The sequence below is a fragment of the Eschrichtius robustus genome, chromosome 4 (assembly GCF_028021215.1).
Source record: "Eschrichtius robustus isolate mEscRob2 chromosome 4, mEscRob2.pri, whole genome shotgun sequence".
NCBI lineage: Eukaryota > Metazoa > Chordata > Mammalia > Artiodactyla > Eschrichtiidae > Eschrichtius > Eschrichtius robustus.
The window spans coordinates 85,536,883-85,555,454 of record NC_090827.1 but is presented as its reverse complement, the minus strand read 5'-3'; the positions used below and the strand labels follow the sequence as shown (position 1 = coordinate 85,555,454).

General features: G+C 39.4%; 1 protein-coding gene across 2 annotated transcripts in view; it reads right to left on the bottom strand.

Moving 5' to 3' along the window:
- The window catches only part of ATP8A1 (ATPase phospholipid transporting 8A1), a 230,557-nt gene that overhangs the window by 103,921 nt on the left and 108,064 nt on the right, over positions 1-18,572 (bottom strand). For both annotated transcript variants that reach the window (XM_068542245.1, XM_068542246.1), the window contains exons 19-21: positions 18,501-18,570; positions 12,867-12,951; positions 8,018-8,157 (exon numbers count right to left, since the gene is read on the bottom strand). In XM_068542245.1, coding sequence (XP_068398346.1) covers positions 8,018-8,157; positions 12,867-12,951; positions 18,501-18,570 — 295 coding nt within the window. The remainder of the gene's footprint in view (positions 1-8,017; positions 8,158-12,866; positions 12,952-18,500; positions 18,571-18,572) is intronic.

The window sequence follows — 18,572 nt, the reverse complement described above, 5'->3', positions numbered from 1 at the left end:
GTAGTAAGTTAGGAAAACGATAAGCCTGGAAAAACCGGCAGGGAATGGAAATCAAAGGGGCTATTTTTTATGTTTGGGATTCCAAAGGCAAAGGACATCTGGGGAAGAATTGTAGAAGGGGAGGGACAGGATCAGATTTACCCTCAGAGAGTTCACCGGTGGCCAACTGGGGATGGATGGGGAAGAATGGAGGCTGCCAGACCAGTTGGGAGACTGTGGCAGTCATCATGCTCTTCAGCTTTAAGGTATGGTAGCTCTGGAATACAGAGGCCCTGGTGGCCATGGGATTCTCAGAACCATTCTACAACGCTGGCTCTCAAAGATCACCGGCTTCTCTCTGGTCTGCATTCCACTGGGCATCATTCACTCTTGTGCTTCTCTTCTTGACATCTCTTTGCACACAACAAAGGGGTTTTATTTATTAACAGAAGAGACTCTCATACCTCTGTCCTTTCAGTTGAAGCTGAGCTAGAGTACACTAAGACTAACAGCGTTAAATCATTGGCATGGCTCATTAGCCTGCTTCTGGAGAAATCAGGCAACCAAGGCCAAGAAGGAGGTTTTAACTTGGTGTTTTTTGAACCACAGAAATCATATTTGAATTCTCACAGAGCCAAGGGCTTGCCAAATAAGGTCAGAATTCACACACCCAGCTGAAAAGAATCAGGATTTGAGAGGCGATTGGGTGTAGCCTGCAAAAACAACACATCCATCTTATCTGAGTGAGAAGACAGCAAAACCCAGTGTGGCAAGTCTACCTCAAAGCATTCATAATAAGGGATCGATCAGCCAGAAAGGAGAAGCGTGAGATTAGAGATCTAAGGGAACATTAAGTACTTTCACTAAGAAGACTCTAAAGATGAGTTGAGGGAAAACCATGAAAAACATATTCCCACCTTCATTTTTAAGGAGGATACAGTACATTACATTACACAGAGTGCACACAGCCTGCCTCATTTCCTACGCAGACGGGTCCTGAATAACATGCCTCCCAACCCCAGGGGCTGATCTCATGATGACTCAACTACACACGTGGTTACATTTTACTTTTCAAGTCACCAACATTTTACATACATTCTTGCTTTCTTTTAAACCATGCTGGCAGACTAACATACGGATTAGGAACATGAGATTTGGAATTAAGACAGAACTGGGATTTGAATCCCTGCTCTGCCAACTACTGGATATGCGTCCTTCAGCAAATAACTTAAGAATTTCTACATCAGCAAGATAAGGCTAATAATATGGCTGTACTAGAGTTGTTTTGAGGATGAAAATAGATTGTTTATCTTAACCTTTTTTTTTTTTTTTGAGTACAGGTAGGAAAAGATGTTGAGTACTTACCTAAGACCTAGGTATGTCTATATCTTTTGTATAACCGATTTGCTTTGTTAATGTTAATAAATTATATACATTGCAAAATGCAACAAATTGTAAAAAAAAAGATGAGTAAAACATAAATAGAAACAGAAGTTACAACATTTTCTTGCTTACACCAGTGGTTCATTTTGTGTACCCCACATTAGAGGCCCCTGGAACTAAATAATCAAGTTAAGGAGCAGAGGACTTGAAGCTTAGTAAAGGCTCAAAAACTGGCAGGTCTTCTTAGTAGATAAGCTGACAGACTGCAAATGTTCTTAAGCAAACAGTAAAACAGGAAACTACTGGAATTTGAAACCACAAAATCACCAGTACATCATGTAAATTTTCATCTAGTATGTTTCAGTTTTTAGTACAAATGAAAGTGATATGGGCAGCTACTAAGAATAGAAACGGGTAGTTTTATCTGAAAAAGTATTCAGTTCGAATACAGAAATTACTGTGAATTTGGCAGTCATAAATGTTCAGGAAAAGTTCTGTTTTTCATTAAGTTTTCTATTTCTCTAGGAATCCTCTACACCACTCCCCACCACATGTTGGGAAGGGTGCTGGACTGCTGTTAGTTACCCCAAGTGTAATGGTCGATCTGTATTATGCCACATCAAGGCAGTCTTTTAAAAAATCCCAGAAATGTCAACCACATTTTGGGGAGGAACCAAGGAAATAATGTAAAAAAAAGATCACTAACTACCTCACTGTCCTATCTCAGGTGCCTATCGCGGAGCCCAGGGTGCTAAGCCCTGTCTGCAATGACATTTTCCAGTGTTCAAGTTTACTGCCTATCTCCCTGCACTGACATGAAGACAGGGATTTTTCCATCCTTCCCCCCTCCTGTGCCCCCAGAGCCCACAACAGAGCCTGACAAGTGCTGAGGCATTTGTTGTTGAATCTCTGCGACCAAGTGCGTCCCACATTCATATGTTAAATAACTAGGAAGACAGGTTTTAAAAAAAATGACTGGGTCTAAATTTCTAACGAATGCATTCTTTAAAATCCTTAGCTACCTTTTCTAACACATCCCTAAAGTAATCCTTAGTGACAACGCATGTGAAACCAACACCCTCAACGTGCAGAAAGCATGAACTATGTGGGTAACAAAGGCAGGCTTTCGTTAAGCAAGCACTTACTAAGTAAATTTTGCCTTTGAATTAATTATTTAATTGACTCATTCATTTATTCATAAAATACTTATTCAGTGATTAGTACAGGCCAGACAGGCAGTCTTGGAGACACAGAGATGAATTCGATAAAAATGATCCCTGCTCTCATGAAGCTTCAAGATAGTGGAAGATACATATTAACTGTGAATTATAAAATTTGTGCATATAAGACACAACACAGCTATCTGATTCAAAGGGGCGCTAAATGCTGCCAAAATTGTAGCTTTTTGATTACTCTTAAGCTCAAAAACGATCCTCTCTGACCCAAAATTAATCTAAAAAATGTTAACAGATAAAAGTATAGGGTGAGTTTTGATTTTTCAAAAAGCGTATTTTGTAATTTATGCCTCATAATAAGAGAAGAACAATTTTATCACCAGGGAAATACAAGACAAGTATTATATCTCACTGTTTTCTGTAATGCTCAAGATAAATAATTTGCTTTCCTAAACATCAGAAGCGATTAGAAGGTAATTTATGCAATTGCATTTCCCTATTGAAGCAAATAAATATAAAAAATGTTCAAAAACTCTATTTACCACGAACGAATACCTTCATATTTCAACCCATGGTTTAATTATAAAATATTCCCCAATAAGTAAGATCAAAGCCCTCTGTACCACTAATTTTCAAAGGAATCCAGCAGCATACTATGAGTATGAGGCAAATAAATTTGTGTCTTAGAAATAAATATAAAGTAGCAGATCAAAGAGGAAGGTGAGAAATTACAGAGAAACCACTGCTAGTGAAGTATAAGACTTGATAATTATTCTGTTATTTATTTGCAATTTTTTCCCGACCAAATAACAAATAAATTCTTAATTTAAAAAATAATCTAATATCTAAAAACATAGACCAACACTATAAGTGGTTTCATAATCTAAATTACAAGTCCAAATACATTGTCTTTCAAAAGAAATAGGCTAAAAGAAGGTAAAACAGGTCAAGTGTGTTGTCTGAAAGAATGAGACAACTGTAAATTCTTTCAAGTGGTGATGAACAGAGACGAAAAGGTGTTTTCTGTCCACAAAACCCAAGTGATGCTACAATTCTCCTCAAACTGGGTCAAGACACCTCAAGTATCTGATGTGATTCTCATAATCCCTTTGGCATTTTAACTATGTGAGCCTTCTTGTTCCTGAATGTTTTGGGTTTCCTAGTAATAACTGTCACTTTCCTGACCTTTATTTAGTAAAAGAAAAAAAAGATGTTTCAGGAACATCCTGAAACAACTCATAGCATTAGAGAAATGATTTCTTTTTAATCCTGAAAAGTCTACCATCTGAATGCAAGTGTTGGAGCCCAAACTGTACAATTGTGTAGCAGAGATGTTGATGATATTTTATAGATGGATGTAAAAGTCCTAAATCCTCTAAAAATGACTGTCACTAGGGAAAACCCTATCCAGAGAACTTTTTCAAACCTTTCACATCCTCTCTCCTTTACTGTGCCCTGGAGGTGAAGGGGGGCATTCTAGTGCTCAGATGAGCTGGGTAGAAAAGTAACAAAGCATTGCACCAAGGGACACATGGCATTATCTTCTTGGATGTTCTTGGCTTATTTGGATACATTTTTTTGGAATTATGCTAGGAGTTATAGCCCCCAAGGGAATAAGGCTTTTAACTAAGTTTTGAAAACTGAATTACTTGTTTGAACAAACACTGGAGGGATAAGACAGACAGCAGGGCTTAAAAGCACAACCTTAATCATATTATAACATTTCCACTTATTTTGTAACATATTAAAAATACATTCTTGATTTCAGGAAAAGCTCTACAAATCTTCCACATTTTAAGTGCCTTTAATGTAATGCTACCGTTAATGTGTCAGTGGCATTTTGCATCATTAATTCAAATATGGCCAGAAACATCTTGTGTATGACCACAAGGAGGTTCTGATCTTTTGTTGAAAAGTGAGGGAAAATATCTATAGAAATTTTGAGAAGCACATTTCCTAAAAATTTCACACACAGACGGAATATTATCTGGTTTCCAAACTGTGCTCCGTGGAGCCCCGGAGTCCTGAAAAGCCACTCGTGGACCATGATGAGGGCAAGGTAGGGTCTGAAGGGAGAGACAGTTAGGGGCTTCTCCCCACCTCTCCACTTGTTAACCAGAGCAGCTCTGCTTTTGTATATTACATATACACGGAAAATATATAAATATATTCAGGCAATATTTAGTTCGGAAAATGGGTTCTGCTCTTAGAAAAAAAGAGGGATTCGAAAACCACTCTCACAGTTTAAAAGTCATTATCTTACAAGTCCAATATTATGGTCTATATAAAAAATAGATCCCAACCATATGAAAAACAGATTACAATAAATGAGTCTCATTTAAAGTAGCCAAGGAAGAAGCCAAAATGGATGCACCTAGGACTATGGCAGCTAAATTTAAGTTAGAGTGACACACCGGCAGAACCTGTGCTGACACACTGAAACCCGCCTCACGACGATGTGTGATAACAGTCCCCCACAACTCCCCCTGAATACCAATCCCAGCTGATTTTAACAAAGAATGGAAGCTCAGACCAAGGGAGACCTGCTATCACCCCACAGTCCCCAAATGATCAGGGGGGAAAATCATTTTTCAGAAAAGCAGCCTTTAGTTGCAGGGACCCCTCTGTGTCATTGTGCCTATTCTTTTTCTTCTGAAAAGACCTCTGCTCTCCTTTAACTGGTAAAATAATCTTTTGAGGCTCATTTCAAAAGTTACCACCTCTCTGAAAGCTTGCTATGGTCCAAGTTTGTGGGTCACTCCTCTGGCTTTCCTGGTGGAACTGGTTCAGACCATGACACTCAGAGGGCCACACTGAGTGTTCCTTATTTGGTTGTGCATCCCTGATACCTAGCATCTATTAACCGCTTAATGAAAGTTACTTAAGTTAATTACTGAAAGAAACGATGGTTTCAGGGGATATAGAAAATCAGTCCTTATATGGAACAAGCTGGCTGACCTTGGGAACCAATCTCTTCACCTTTCTGAATTTTCAATAAAAGAGAGCATGGCTTATCATGAAGTAAAGAGGAATTAGCTATACATTCTCTTTTTCATTTATTTTAGGTAAAAGACAGTCATAAGGGAGGCTTCTGTATCTGTAAACTAAAAATATATAAATACATGTAATAGAGTTCCCCGGGCAACTTAAATTTCAATGTGACTCGCGATCGCCATCTGCTGGAAGAAAGGTTGAACATCTGTTTTAGTTAAAAGAGCGAAGTCAAAATTTAATGACAGATATTAAACACACACACACACACACACACACACACACACACAACTGTTAAACCTATAAAATTGAACCTATAAACTCTAGGACATTCACAGTAAAAATGTTAGGCACATTAAACATTGAACTCCAGAATCTGCTACAGTGCACTTCAAGTAGAAACAAAATTTAATGGTTAGAATCCACTTAAAATATTTTTATTGTCAGTTATTATATATTAATTCTACCATTGCCACAGGGGAAAAGGCTACATTATATTCAGCCTGTGTAGGAAAGGAGACAGGAGAAAAAGAATCATTTCCAAACAGTTTTTTTTTTTTAACTTCTCAAAAGAGTAAGAAAAGCCAAAGATTAAGAATCAATACCATTAGTACTTTAAGACAATATGGGACTTCGGTTGGAGATATTGAAAGAGATTATGGTCATGGTCTCATAAATAAAAAAATATTTTATTTCACTAATATTTCAAAGACATAATCATATATAAGGATATTAGAAAAGAAAGGGAGAGAGAAATTCAATAAGTTGATTAATAACAAGTCTCCTGCTGTGTGTGCACATCTAAAATTGGTGGCGGTGGTGGGATTTATTGAGTTGGAGGGTTCCATACATGCTATCAGAAGTCTTCTGAGAAATAAGGAGGATACAAAATAGGTTCAAATATAAGGGAGGGATGAGACACAAACTAGCTTCTAAAGTGATCTCAATCCACTGAGAAGACAGGGGAACAGTATCTAGAGTCACAAGTGGCAACTGCATACCAGAGAAAACCACCTCCAGCTGTAACATGCCACTGCCGGTATTACACAGAGTGGGGGGCATGCGGGGAGAGGAAGGAGGGAAGGGTCCAGGGAGACATCCATGGTGTTGGCTACCATCCAAGACAGGAAGTACATTGAGAGAGACGAAGAAGAAAAAACATGTCAGTCGTCACTCATCTGAAGGCAAGATCAACTTGAAGCAAGCTTGAGTCTATGCCTTATAAACATGAGTATAGTTGAAGGAATTACGTAATTAGCAAGTTATTTAATGGAAAGTTAAAGGTTTGAATGAAGACACTCGAGTGGCTAAGAGTATGAACTCTGGAGCCAGAGTGAGAATTCTGGTTCACCCTCTACGAGCCGAGTAATCTCTGTCAAATTACTTAACCTCTCTGGTACCCTGATTTCTTCATCTGTACAGTTGGGATAATTAACACTACCTACCTCAAAGGGATGTTATGAAGATTAAATAATTTAATACAGGGGTACTCAACCCCCCGGCCATGGACCGCTATGGGTCCGTGGCCTGTTAGGAACCTGGCCCACAGCAAGAGGTGAGCGGCAGGAGAGCCAGCGAAGCTTCATCTGTATTTACAGCCGCTCCCCATCAATCGCATTACTGCCTGAGCTCCGCCTCCTGTCAGCATTATGGTGAGTTGTATAATTATTTCATTATATATTACAATGTAATAATAATAGAAATAAAGTGTACAATAAATGTAATGTGCTTGAATCATGCCGAAACCATCCCCCCTCCCTGGTCTGTGGAAAAATTGTCTTTCATGAAACTGGTTCCTGGTGCCAAAAAGGTTGGGGACCTCTGGGTTAATAGATTTAAGATTCACGTACTAAAAACAGCACGTGGCACACAGTAAGTACAACATAAAAATGTTTGCTATTTTTAATTTAGGAAGCAAGATTTCTTGCTATTTATGCAGCATCAATCATAGTGTATCCATCATTTTTTTTGGCTGAATAGCCTTGGTTTCTTTGTCGGTAAAATGAGGATATTTATAATTGTGGCAGAAATGATGGATGTGTCTAAGTGAACAATGACAGGCCAGGTATAAGCACTGGGTTGTTCACTTATACATTCTATATGATTGGCTATGGAGTCACACAAGCTGTATATTTATTATATTACTTTGTATTACACATTATACACCTTCATTAACTATATACACGCATGTGTGTGCAGCTTGTGTGCATGTCTGTGTGTGGGCAGGAGGCATGCACACCTTTGGCAAGGGTATTGCTAGATGAGACTAAATTTGATCCAAAATTGTGAAAAGAGCCCAGATCTATATAAAGCAATTCCGGAGACTTTTCAGCAAAAACTTTAAGAGCTGTCAGTACTTAGACCGGAGGAGACCCAACAATTTAGCGGTGTGTCAAGATATTTTGATTTTAATTTTATTGGCCCCTTGAATTACGACAAGTTTTCTGGAAACCAAACTTTCCTTACGGGCAAAACAGTCTTCCACGTACCTTTTCAATTAACTCGTAGCTCTCTTCCAGTTTCAGCAGCCTGTTCTGCACGGATGTGGATGCCCGCTGATAGACCGCTCGCCACTCCTGAAAGTCGTTCTCTGAAATCTCAGCCACGGCAAAACACAAAGTTCTTAACCCTGAAAAAAGGGAGCATACACCCCCCCACCACAACATCAAATAAGATTCTGTTCAGAAGTCTGACACTTCCATTTTTTTTTTTTTTTTTTCCCAGAGCACAGTGATATTTATCTGGTGCTCAGGATATTTACAGTTAGGTAGAATGATGCTGCAGCCACTCTGAAAGCAGTTTGGTAATTTCTAGAAATGTTAAACATAAATATATGACCCAGCAATTTCACTCCCAGCCATCTACCTAAGAGAAATGAAATCATATATCCACACAAAGACTTGTAGGTAAATGTTCATTAGCAGCACCATTCACACCAGACCCCAAAAGGAAACAGTCCAAATGTCCATCAACTGGTGAACAGATAAACAAAAACTGGTGTATCCATAAAACAGAATACTCTTGAACAATGAAAAAGAATGGAGTAGTGATGCATACTGCAGCATAGATGACCTCCAAAACCATTACGTTAAGTGGAAGAAGCCAGACACAGAAGATGACATATTGTAGAATTTCATTAAAAGAAAAGTCCAGAAAAGGTAAATTTATAGTGACAAATAGTAGGTTAATTTTCCTGGGGGGTTGGAGTGTGGGTAAGGGGTGCCTGCAAACAGCATGAAGTTTCATTTTGGGGTGAAAGAAGTGGTTTAAATTTGGATTGACACTTCCATTTTTATTTAACGAAGTCTCATTTCGAAAACACTGATTCAGTTCAAACAACATGTTGAAATCTGATTCAAGTTCGATGGAACCTTAGTGTCCAATTCCCCAGCTCTTTTAATCCACCTCCATGCCTCGAGTAACTTTTCTAAAATCTGAACGAATCTTATCAGGTTATTCCTTTGCTTGAAGTCTTTTAATCGTTCCCCAGGATGAAGTCCAAACCTCAGAGTCTGGCTCAGTCACCACATATCAATTGCCTTCCACCTCATTCTCTGCCATTCACTTCCCATGGTAGGGTCTTTGCACAAACTGGTCATTCTTTTCTCCATTCCACCCTCTCCCAATCTCCCTCCGCTGCCTGCCTTGCATCTACTTTAAGACTCAGTTCTTAAAACCGTCTCTTTGAAGCATCTTCCTCTCACCCAGACCCCAAAGGCAGAAATCCCCAACACTCCTGTGGTACGAATGACAATGTTTCATATTGTTTTTCTTGTGATCTCCTACATTAGCTTGAAGCTCCTGAAGGGCAGGGTCCCGGAGTTCTTCATACCTGTAACTCCAGTGCTGAACACAGTGGCTTCACAGACGCTTATGAAGTAAGGAAGAGAGGGACCCCAGTGGGGTCTACTGGGAGAGCCACCTTCCTCTAACTGGGATATATGGTTGTATTTATTACTGCTCTTTTACCACTGTGAATCTGTAGTATAAAGAGTCTAAAAAACTGAGGGACAGTGACCAAAAAAAGAATACCCAACAGAAACACCCTGGGAAAACAATCACAGCTGATGTTTGAAGTGACCTACTTCTAGGGCTCAATGCCTGTCAATTTTATAATTCACTTGGAGGCTACCCTCAGCCAGAAAAAAGTTGATGAGCTGGAACAAGGAAGAGGCAGAAGCATTTGCCAGCCATGATAAATGCAGTTAACTAGGTTCCCAAGAAGACAATGTCCTCGCTCAAGGTCATTTAGCTCAGAACAATTAGGTGCTAGCGATCTCAAGTCAAATAAAATATGGCCGGGACCATGTCAGAAAAAGAAGCAAAGAAGAGGGGCTTCCCTGGTGGCACAGTGGTTAAGAATCCACCTGCCATCAAAAAGAGTCATGTATCACAATGTTCACTGCAGCTCTATTTACAATAGCCAGGACATGGAAGCAACCTAAGTGTCCATCGACAGATGAATGGATAAAGAAGATGTGGCACGTATATACAATGGAATATTACTCAGCCATTAAAAGAAACGAAATTGAGTTATTTGTAGTGAGGTGGATGGACCTAGAGTCTGTCATACAGAGTGAAGTAAGTCAGAAAGAGAAAAACAAATACCGTATGCTAACGCATATATATGGAATCTAAAAAAAAAAATGGTTCTGAAGAACCTAGGGGCAGGACAGGAATAAAGACGCAGACAAAGAGAATGGACTTGAGAACACGGGGAGGGGGAAGGGTAAGCTGGGATGAAGTGAGAGAGTGGCATGGACATATATACCAAATGTAAAATAGGTAGCTAGTGGGAAGCAGCTGCATAGCACAGGGAGATCGGCTCGGTGTTTTGTGACCACCTAGAGGGGTGGGATAGGGAGGGTGGGAGGGAGATGCAAGAGGGAGGAGCTATGGGGATATATGTATATGTATAGCTGATTCACTTTGTTATAAAACAGAAACTAACACACCATTGTAAAGCAATTATACTCCAATAAAGATGTTAGGGAAAAAAAAATCCGTCTGCCAATGCAGGGGACACGGGTTCGAGCCCTGGTCTGGGAGGATCCCACATGCCACAGAGCAACTGGACCCGTGAGTCAAAACTACTGAGCCTGTGCTCTAGAGCCTGTGTGCCACAACTACTGAAGCCCGCGTGCCTAGAGCCTGTGCTCCGCAACAAGAGAAGCCACCGCAATGAGAAGCCTGCACACCGCAGTGAAGAGTGGCCCCCGCTCACCGCAACTAGAGAGGGCCGTGCATAGCAGCGAAGACCCAACACAGCCAAAAAAAAAAAGAAGAAGCAAAGAAGATAGGACATAAAGTGGCCAGAGGACTCCATCTTCCAAGAAAGGAGTAGGGTTGTTCCCTGCCAGATCACTTAGAGTAGAACTGAAATCTTTGGGCCATATTAGGACATGTTTTTCTCTTCTGGAAACCTGGCTGGGAACTTACCCTGGGGTAGCCATGGTGCACAAATGCTTCTCACCTAGGGCCAGAGAGAAAGGGGTGGAGGTGGAGGTCAAGCCAATTGGAATGTGTCTAGGAGCTGGAATATCTTTAACATCACAACCAGAGAGGAGAAAGATGCTCCTCTAACCCTCCTCAAAAAAGGAACCTGTGCTGTGTGCTGGGTAGGTTGTACCTGCCAAGCCCCTCTGAAGTTGCGCCTCATGGAATCTGAACTCTACAGACGTGTGGGTCTTCATGCTCTTCCATTTTTGGAGGAGAAATGGGAGAAGGTTCTTCATGTTCCTGCTTTTCAAAGCCTAGTGCTTTTAAAAACTTTCCTATCTTTCTGCAGCTTGGATTAAGAGGAAAAGGATTGGATCAGAGGTCAGGCTTGGTGCCACTGGCAACAGTTCCAGCAGAAGCAGACAAGAGTGAAAACTTGGATGGGAGATTCAGATACGGCGCTGGCCCCTTTTGTTAAGTTTAGAGATAAGATTCTATAAATTCCTGTAGGAACTGACCCTAATGTGTAACAACTCTCACTTCCTTTCATCTCATCTAGATCATCTCCCTAGACTACATTTCAGTAGAACAGAGACAGAACTAAGCATGTTTGCCACGGATTCTCAGGTCTCACACAGAGCCTGGCAGGTGGTAGGGGCTTAATAAAAAGTTCTGAGTTGACACTAAGTTGAATAACTATTTTAATAGTTACAGAGCTTTATTTATTTCTTCTCCTCTTTCTTAGATTAGAATAACCAGTTCTTCGACTCTTGTTTCTTTCCTTCTGCATTGCTTGAGCTATAAAGCATTTAAACTGTAAACAGAGAGAGGTCTGGCCATCGGCTGGGGGGTATCACATGACCAGTGACCCACACTCTCCAGCTGCCCAGGGCTGCCATGTGGGGAGTGTCTCCTTGCTTCCTTCTCTGCCCAGGTCCAAGGCTGTGGGTGGCACAGGCCAGACCAGGGAGCAGCCTGGCACCTCCTGAGTGGCGACCCAGTAGCCCACTTCCATCTTTCCCTCAGAACCTGCCCCTCTTTCTTGGCAGCGAGGCAGGGCCCAACTTCCTCTACAGTAACTTAGTTTCTGCGCACTTTTCACTGATCTCAGAGGTGCCCGTGAGGTGCAGAGTAGGAAGGGACAGAGCTGCTGAGGGAGCAGGGCTGAGAAGTCCCTCACACCCTCCAGCATGGCCTTTGAGCCAGGCCTTAGGGACCATGCCTGTCACTTGTGGGTGCCCTTTGTTACCATTTGTGTGTTTGAAGAAAGTCTGGGGGCTTCCCTGGTGGCGCAGTGGTTGAGAGTCTGCCTGCTAATGCAGGGGACATGGGTTCGAGCCCTGGTCTGGGAAGATCCCACTTGCCGCGGAGCAACTGGGCCCGTGAGCCACAACTACTGAGCCTGCGCGTCTGGAGCCTGTGCTCTGCAACAAGAGAGGCCGTGACAGTGAGAGGCCCGCGCACCGTGATGAAGAGTGGCCCCCGCTTGCCGCAACTGGAGAAAGCCCTCGCACAGAAACGAAGACGCAACACAGCCATAAATAAATAAATAAATAAATAAAAAATTAAAAAAAAAAAAAAAAAAAAGAAGAAAGTCTGAAATGCTGGAAAAAAAAACCCCAACTGTAAGCAGTTATCTATCCTAAAAAGCAAACAGATTTATAGGCCCTACATCCCTTAAAACGTGGGGACAAAGTCTCTCAAAATTTTAATAAATACAGGAGAGCGAAATAAAAATAATGGGTGGGAACAGCATAGAGTATAATGTAAATTATCAACGTTCATTTTTATCTTACTTTAGGAATCTCTAAGTAAAATAATAAGAATGATCCTGTAAGATATTAGTAGCATATGATTTCATTTTATTTTAATCATGCTTTATTGCCATACTACACTCACCTTCTGTAGCAAACTGCTCTAAATGTTTTAGGGTAATTTCTTTGTATTTTGAAGTCTCTGCCAGTCGGTCATAAATTACAGTGTCCTGGAAAACAAACAGAAGGTATAACACACTTAAACTAAGAATTCTGAGTTTAATAAAGTTGATGTTGGCAACATTATTAGCAGCAAATGAGTATTAAAAAAATCACTTTTAGCATTAGTGTTTAAGCACAAAATATTTTCCCCTAATAACACTGTTTCCCTTATGACACTAAGAAATAAGGTTCTAATCCCATATTTTCATCTTTCTCCTTTCTGAATAAATCCATAGTTACTGCAATGTTCAAAACCTCATATTCTATCAATACTTCGCCTACCTGTGATGTGCTGCAATATCTCCCCCAACCCCTGAAGATTTTGCAGAACAATGCAGTATTCATAGGTGCTATAAGGAAGAATGGTCCAGGACTCAAAGAGTTTGGGAAATGCTGGGCGAAACAAAGCTAAAGAGCTTGCCCTCCTGCAATACTTCTCAGAGCCTTTAAAACGCTAATGAGCATGGTGGTTCCAAGGGGGCAGTATGGTACATGCCCCAAACTTACTACTGAACCTTTTAGAGGTTAGGGCATCTTCATGGGATTGGTGCTCACAAAAGAACAAACTCTGAGAAACACAGGTCTAAATTCATGGAGTGGGCTGGTGGGTAGAGCAGGGAGGATCTTGGACAAACCTAGCATTGCCTTACAGATGAATATTTCTGATTGTGTCGCCTTAGCTTTACGACTCAATTTATTTAGTCTGTAAAATTAAATTACCGGATTCTCTTTAAAGTCCCTTTCAGCTTTAACTTCAAGCATCAGTACGCTTCTCTAATTTTTGCCCCTTTGTAAATTGCCTATTGTTCCTTTAGTCGTTCTTCAGCTTGGGTTTAATGTTTTAGGAATTTTAGTATTTGGCCTTCATGGTTTTATTAGACCAGGAAAAAATAAATCATTTACCTGCAATTACTTTCTCAGTGGCATTACTCATTTTGGGGTCTCCAGTCTCAGGGCTGAGATTTGGAAGCAGACTAATAGAGTATGATTTAGAACCCTTGAGAGAAACAGAACTTAGTGACCTCAGAACAGATGGAATATTCCAGGCTCCAATTATGAATTTCTCTTCATTCTTCAGTGGTGAAATGGGAAGAGGGGCAAAGCAAAAGGAAATGATAATTTCCCCTCATGGCTCCTTTCTGCGAACGAAAGGTGTAACTTACAAACTATTTTTTTGAGAGGCTAATGAAATTTTCCATGAAATTAAATTGGCCATTTTAAAATTAAGAAAATCTTAAAAAAAATTAAAGTCATGAAAACAAAAGTGATAAGTAATAAAGCTAGGGAGATTAAATTCTGCAATGTAGTTAAGCATCCTAGTGGAAGAAACTGATGATCAGACTAGGAGAATTTTCTACCCTCTTTATAGTATCAAGGAAAGCAGGGGACAGAATGTGGCCTTCTGCATGAATTGCATAGTATGTTTTGAATGACATTCACAACTGGCCATGCTTATGTGTGAAAAATAAATACATACAGATACCTTTTCACCCAAAGTAACTTTCATTTATTCAGAGGGCCACATCAAGTATTTGATACATTGTTAGGAACCAAAAAAGGTTTCTTCACAAGAACTAAAGCACGTGCATCTCCTGGGATCAGACCTTGAACCTACTGAGTCTACCTTTACATAAAATCCTAAATGGATTTACGTATCTGGTGTCTTAGCCCTTGGCAAGGTAAAAGTGGAAAATCATGGTGGGGTGATGCTGCTGGAGTGGCATGCACTGTCAGATTACAGTCACGTATGTGAAGAGCCTAGGCTTCATGGCTAAGAATTTATCTTCCGTAAATTTTCATACAAAGCATTGTTTTCCTGTTTATCTTTTAGTCTGAAGTTCCAATGCTGCTCTGCCCCTCACCTACAGTGCCTTGCACATGGCAAGTATTCAAAAAATATGTGTGAAAAGAATAAAGCACTGATGTAATTCTCAGTTATCCCCAAATTTCACTTATATGGAATACCACATTATACAGTAAAGCCAAATAAGGAAGAGCTACACAATGAAATTCAAGAATCAATAATAATAAAGTATCAAGTAGGAAAAAAAAAAAGGTCTTATATAATTACTTAGCTAAGCACTGTAATTTATACTGATGTCATGCAGATAATCTTGCTATAAATTAGCCAGTTACTAATCATCACGGAATCTGCCCTTGTTGTCCAGTTAAACACCAAGTTGAGGTTGATCTGCTGCATGAAGCTGGGGTTGGAATATTTGCTAAAGACACTATACACATCTATATTTAAATATAGACAAACATTTACTGTGTTTATGTGTGCCATTCAGAATTATCTGCACTTTGCCTCTGCCGTGGTGGTGAACGGCTAGAAATAACTAATTTCAGATGTGGTCTTTTTTGCATATGGCACAGAATTTCATTTAGGGGGCACTTAATTTGAAAATTATCAGTCACTTTAAGGTCCCTAAAGCATTAAGTGTATTACTCAAGTTTCTAATTTCTCTCTTGAATATAAATATTGGAGTAGGATTATTTTCTTGAATAAATTAAATTTTTATTTGTGTAAATGTAACTTTCCCTAAGTTGGCTACTACTGCAGACGTAACTTGTGTATTGTGTACCTTTCCTTCTTTTTCACTTAAAAATTAACAAAGCAAGACAACCCAATTACTGAAAATCTGGAAAAAAGCAAGAAAAATAAGTCATCCACACTCACACACACACACACACACCATTTCTTTGTGTGATATTTTAAATGAACTCTTCAATACTATCTTCCAATTCACTAACTCCACCCTCACCCCTCCAACTCTATCTAGAGCTTATTTCATTTGTTGATGTTTTTTCTTAAATTTATTTATGATTTCTAATTTATCTTACATGTAACCTATTCTCCCCTCCCCCCAAAATTTCTTTTTGATTAAAAATAACTGTAGTTTCTTTATCATGTTGAGCTCTAAATATCCTCTGACAGAACAGTTTACACAAATGATTTCATCTGGGGTGAGTTCATGCTCCAGTTGTTTACATGTTAGTTCTCTCTTCGACATGAGATTTCCTCATGTGTCTCCAAGTTTTGCTCTTGCTCTTTCCTTCTTCACGTGCATTTCAACCTAGTGGTTTTCTGTACTCTCCAGTAGGGGCTTGCATGGGCTTTCCTCAGCTCTTCTCCGGTTAGGAAGTTTACCACTATCCTAGGTTTTAGAGAGGGGAGGCTGGCTCCTATCTGCATTTTACAGAAAGTACTATTTGTGCCCATTGTCCCACAGAAACCAAACTCCAGACCTTGCTCCCTGACGCCAAACCCAGGGCCTGGGACTCCTACCCGTCTCAGCTCAAGACTTCAGTTCAGTGTACCACCTTGATTTTCTATTCCTATTTTGGTCTACCTCTGTTTTCTCTTTATAGTATATCCATCACTGCCATGATTTTGGAATAAAGGAGATACATCAAACTATGATCAGACAATACCATGTTGACTGGAAAATTTTCTTGAAGACTTCTTAATTGCCTTTCATTACTAAGGTATTCTGTTGTACTTGTCACTGTTGATTATTCACTCTGCCAAGGAATCAATGGATTCCTCAGGCTTTCCTCCAAATTTCAATGTCCTTCCTGGATCCTCTACTTTTCACATTTAGCCCTCCTCTCTTTTCATGCATTATTTTCTCCATATGAGATCTCATCAATCCCCTGCTTTTAGTTTCCAGCTACACTTTTAACTCCTATATCAGCACCCCATATATCTTCCCCTGTGAAATGCAGGTATCTTTGCCCTTATGGCCCAGATGTAGCTCCCAACCCTTTATCTTAGTAAGTGGTATCACTTAGTCTATTTAGTTAGCTAAACAGAAATCTGATAATAAGCCTAGATCATCTTTTCCCTCATCACCCACATGTAATCAATTACTAAGTCCTAAATCTCTGTCCTCTTAATCCTCTCTGCAATTGTCTGTTATAAGGTTTTGATCCTTATCAACTTTTTCTTGGACTGTAGTCAACAGCTTCAACTGCTAACTCTCTATACATCTTTTTTCTGCTTTAAATCACCTTCTAAATGGCATCAGAATGATCCAGAAAGAAAGAGCAAGTTCTCGAGCATGAAAAACCCATGACTTAACCCATGCTCACTTTTCTAACCTCACATTCTGCTATTCCCTGCCAAACTGCATGTAGTTCTCAAATGCACCTTGCTGTTTTACATGTTTATGCCTTTTTAGTATTCAACCACATATCATAGCTAATTTGGGAGTGGCAATAAGCTAGTTAATGTATGCAAACTATCTCCATGATTATTCAAACAAGAAGTCCAATGTTTTTATTTTTTATTCAGTGCTTTAATGCCCCAAACAAAGTTTCTAGCTGGATTACTCAAAACTAAGAAAAGAGGATGTGGACTGGGTGTAGTTAAACTGGACACATACAAACCGTTTCAAGTGGGAGGTCTTAAGGGCTCTCTTTATTACTTTATCACTTAATGTTACCACTGGGAGGTGGAAGATCTTTACAATATATTTTAATATCGTATCCTAATCTTCTCTTTATATATATTTCCCTGAGTAGTCTTAAGCTCCTGACAAGTTTTGAGTCTTATCTTCCTAACCCCCAAATCCAGTTGAAAGTCTAATGGATAAAATGCACACAGCAAACAAATGTTAGATGTTTGAATCAACGACCAAAGGAATTCTAAAACTACATTCACGAGACATCATGAAATAATTCTACCAAAATTCTTTAAAACCAAGGCATTCAAAAATTAAATTTCAATGCTTTAAAACCAAGGCACTGAAAAACATTCTCAACAGGAATTCAAATAATAAACTTGGGTTTCTTGGTAAGTTCAGTTTCCAAGTTCCATGTAATAAAGCAAGATTGGTGATTATAGCTGAAATTGGAAAGTTCCAAGTTGGTAAGCTACCTGACTACCCCAACTATACTAGGTACCTGGAAAGGATAATTCAGAAGGGAAATATTAACTATTTTAAGAATTAGAAAAAAAAAAGGCCCTGGGCAGTAGATTTCTTATATTTCCATGAGTGTAAACATATCTTAACTAGAAAAGTTCAGTTAGAATGACTATTTTGTCAATATAACCTGCCAATATACCACAGCCAACCAATAGTTAGAAATTCTGTTATAATTAAAACAATGCAAATACAATACAAATAGCAATCACCACATGAAGAAATTATAGCAGTAACTGTGATCCATTTTTTCCCCCATTTCTACGGCCTTTAAAAAATTAGATTCAAACTGGTATAGGTGACTACATTTCTAATTCAATTTTAAGATATTTTCTGTATTTAACTGGCTTCTAACATATTTCTAAACAACAAACCTCAAATGTTATGTACCAAACATTGAATTATATAAATAACCTAGGCCAAACTTTTTCAAAGCACCAAATTTACCCAGAAGGAATTCCATATTTCACCAGAAGAGGCTGAACACTATTACTATAAAACACTACCCAAAGTGGACGTCAGCAGCTTCAGGCTAAACATCTGTGTTACATTTCCGTAGCAGAATGCTTAACGTATCCATTATAAACCATCGTAAATCAAAACTGTAAAAGACAAAAATAAAAACTTACGGCTCCTTTGCAGTAAAGTCGTAACTTCCCGGATGGAGTGCGAACAATCACTGACATTCTTTTTCTAGCGCT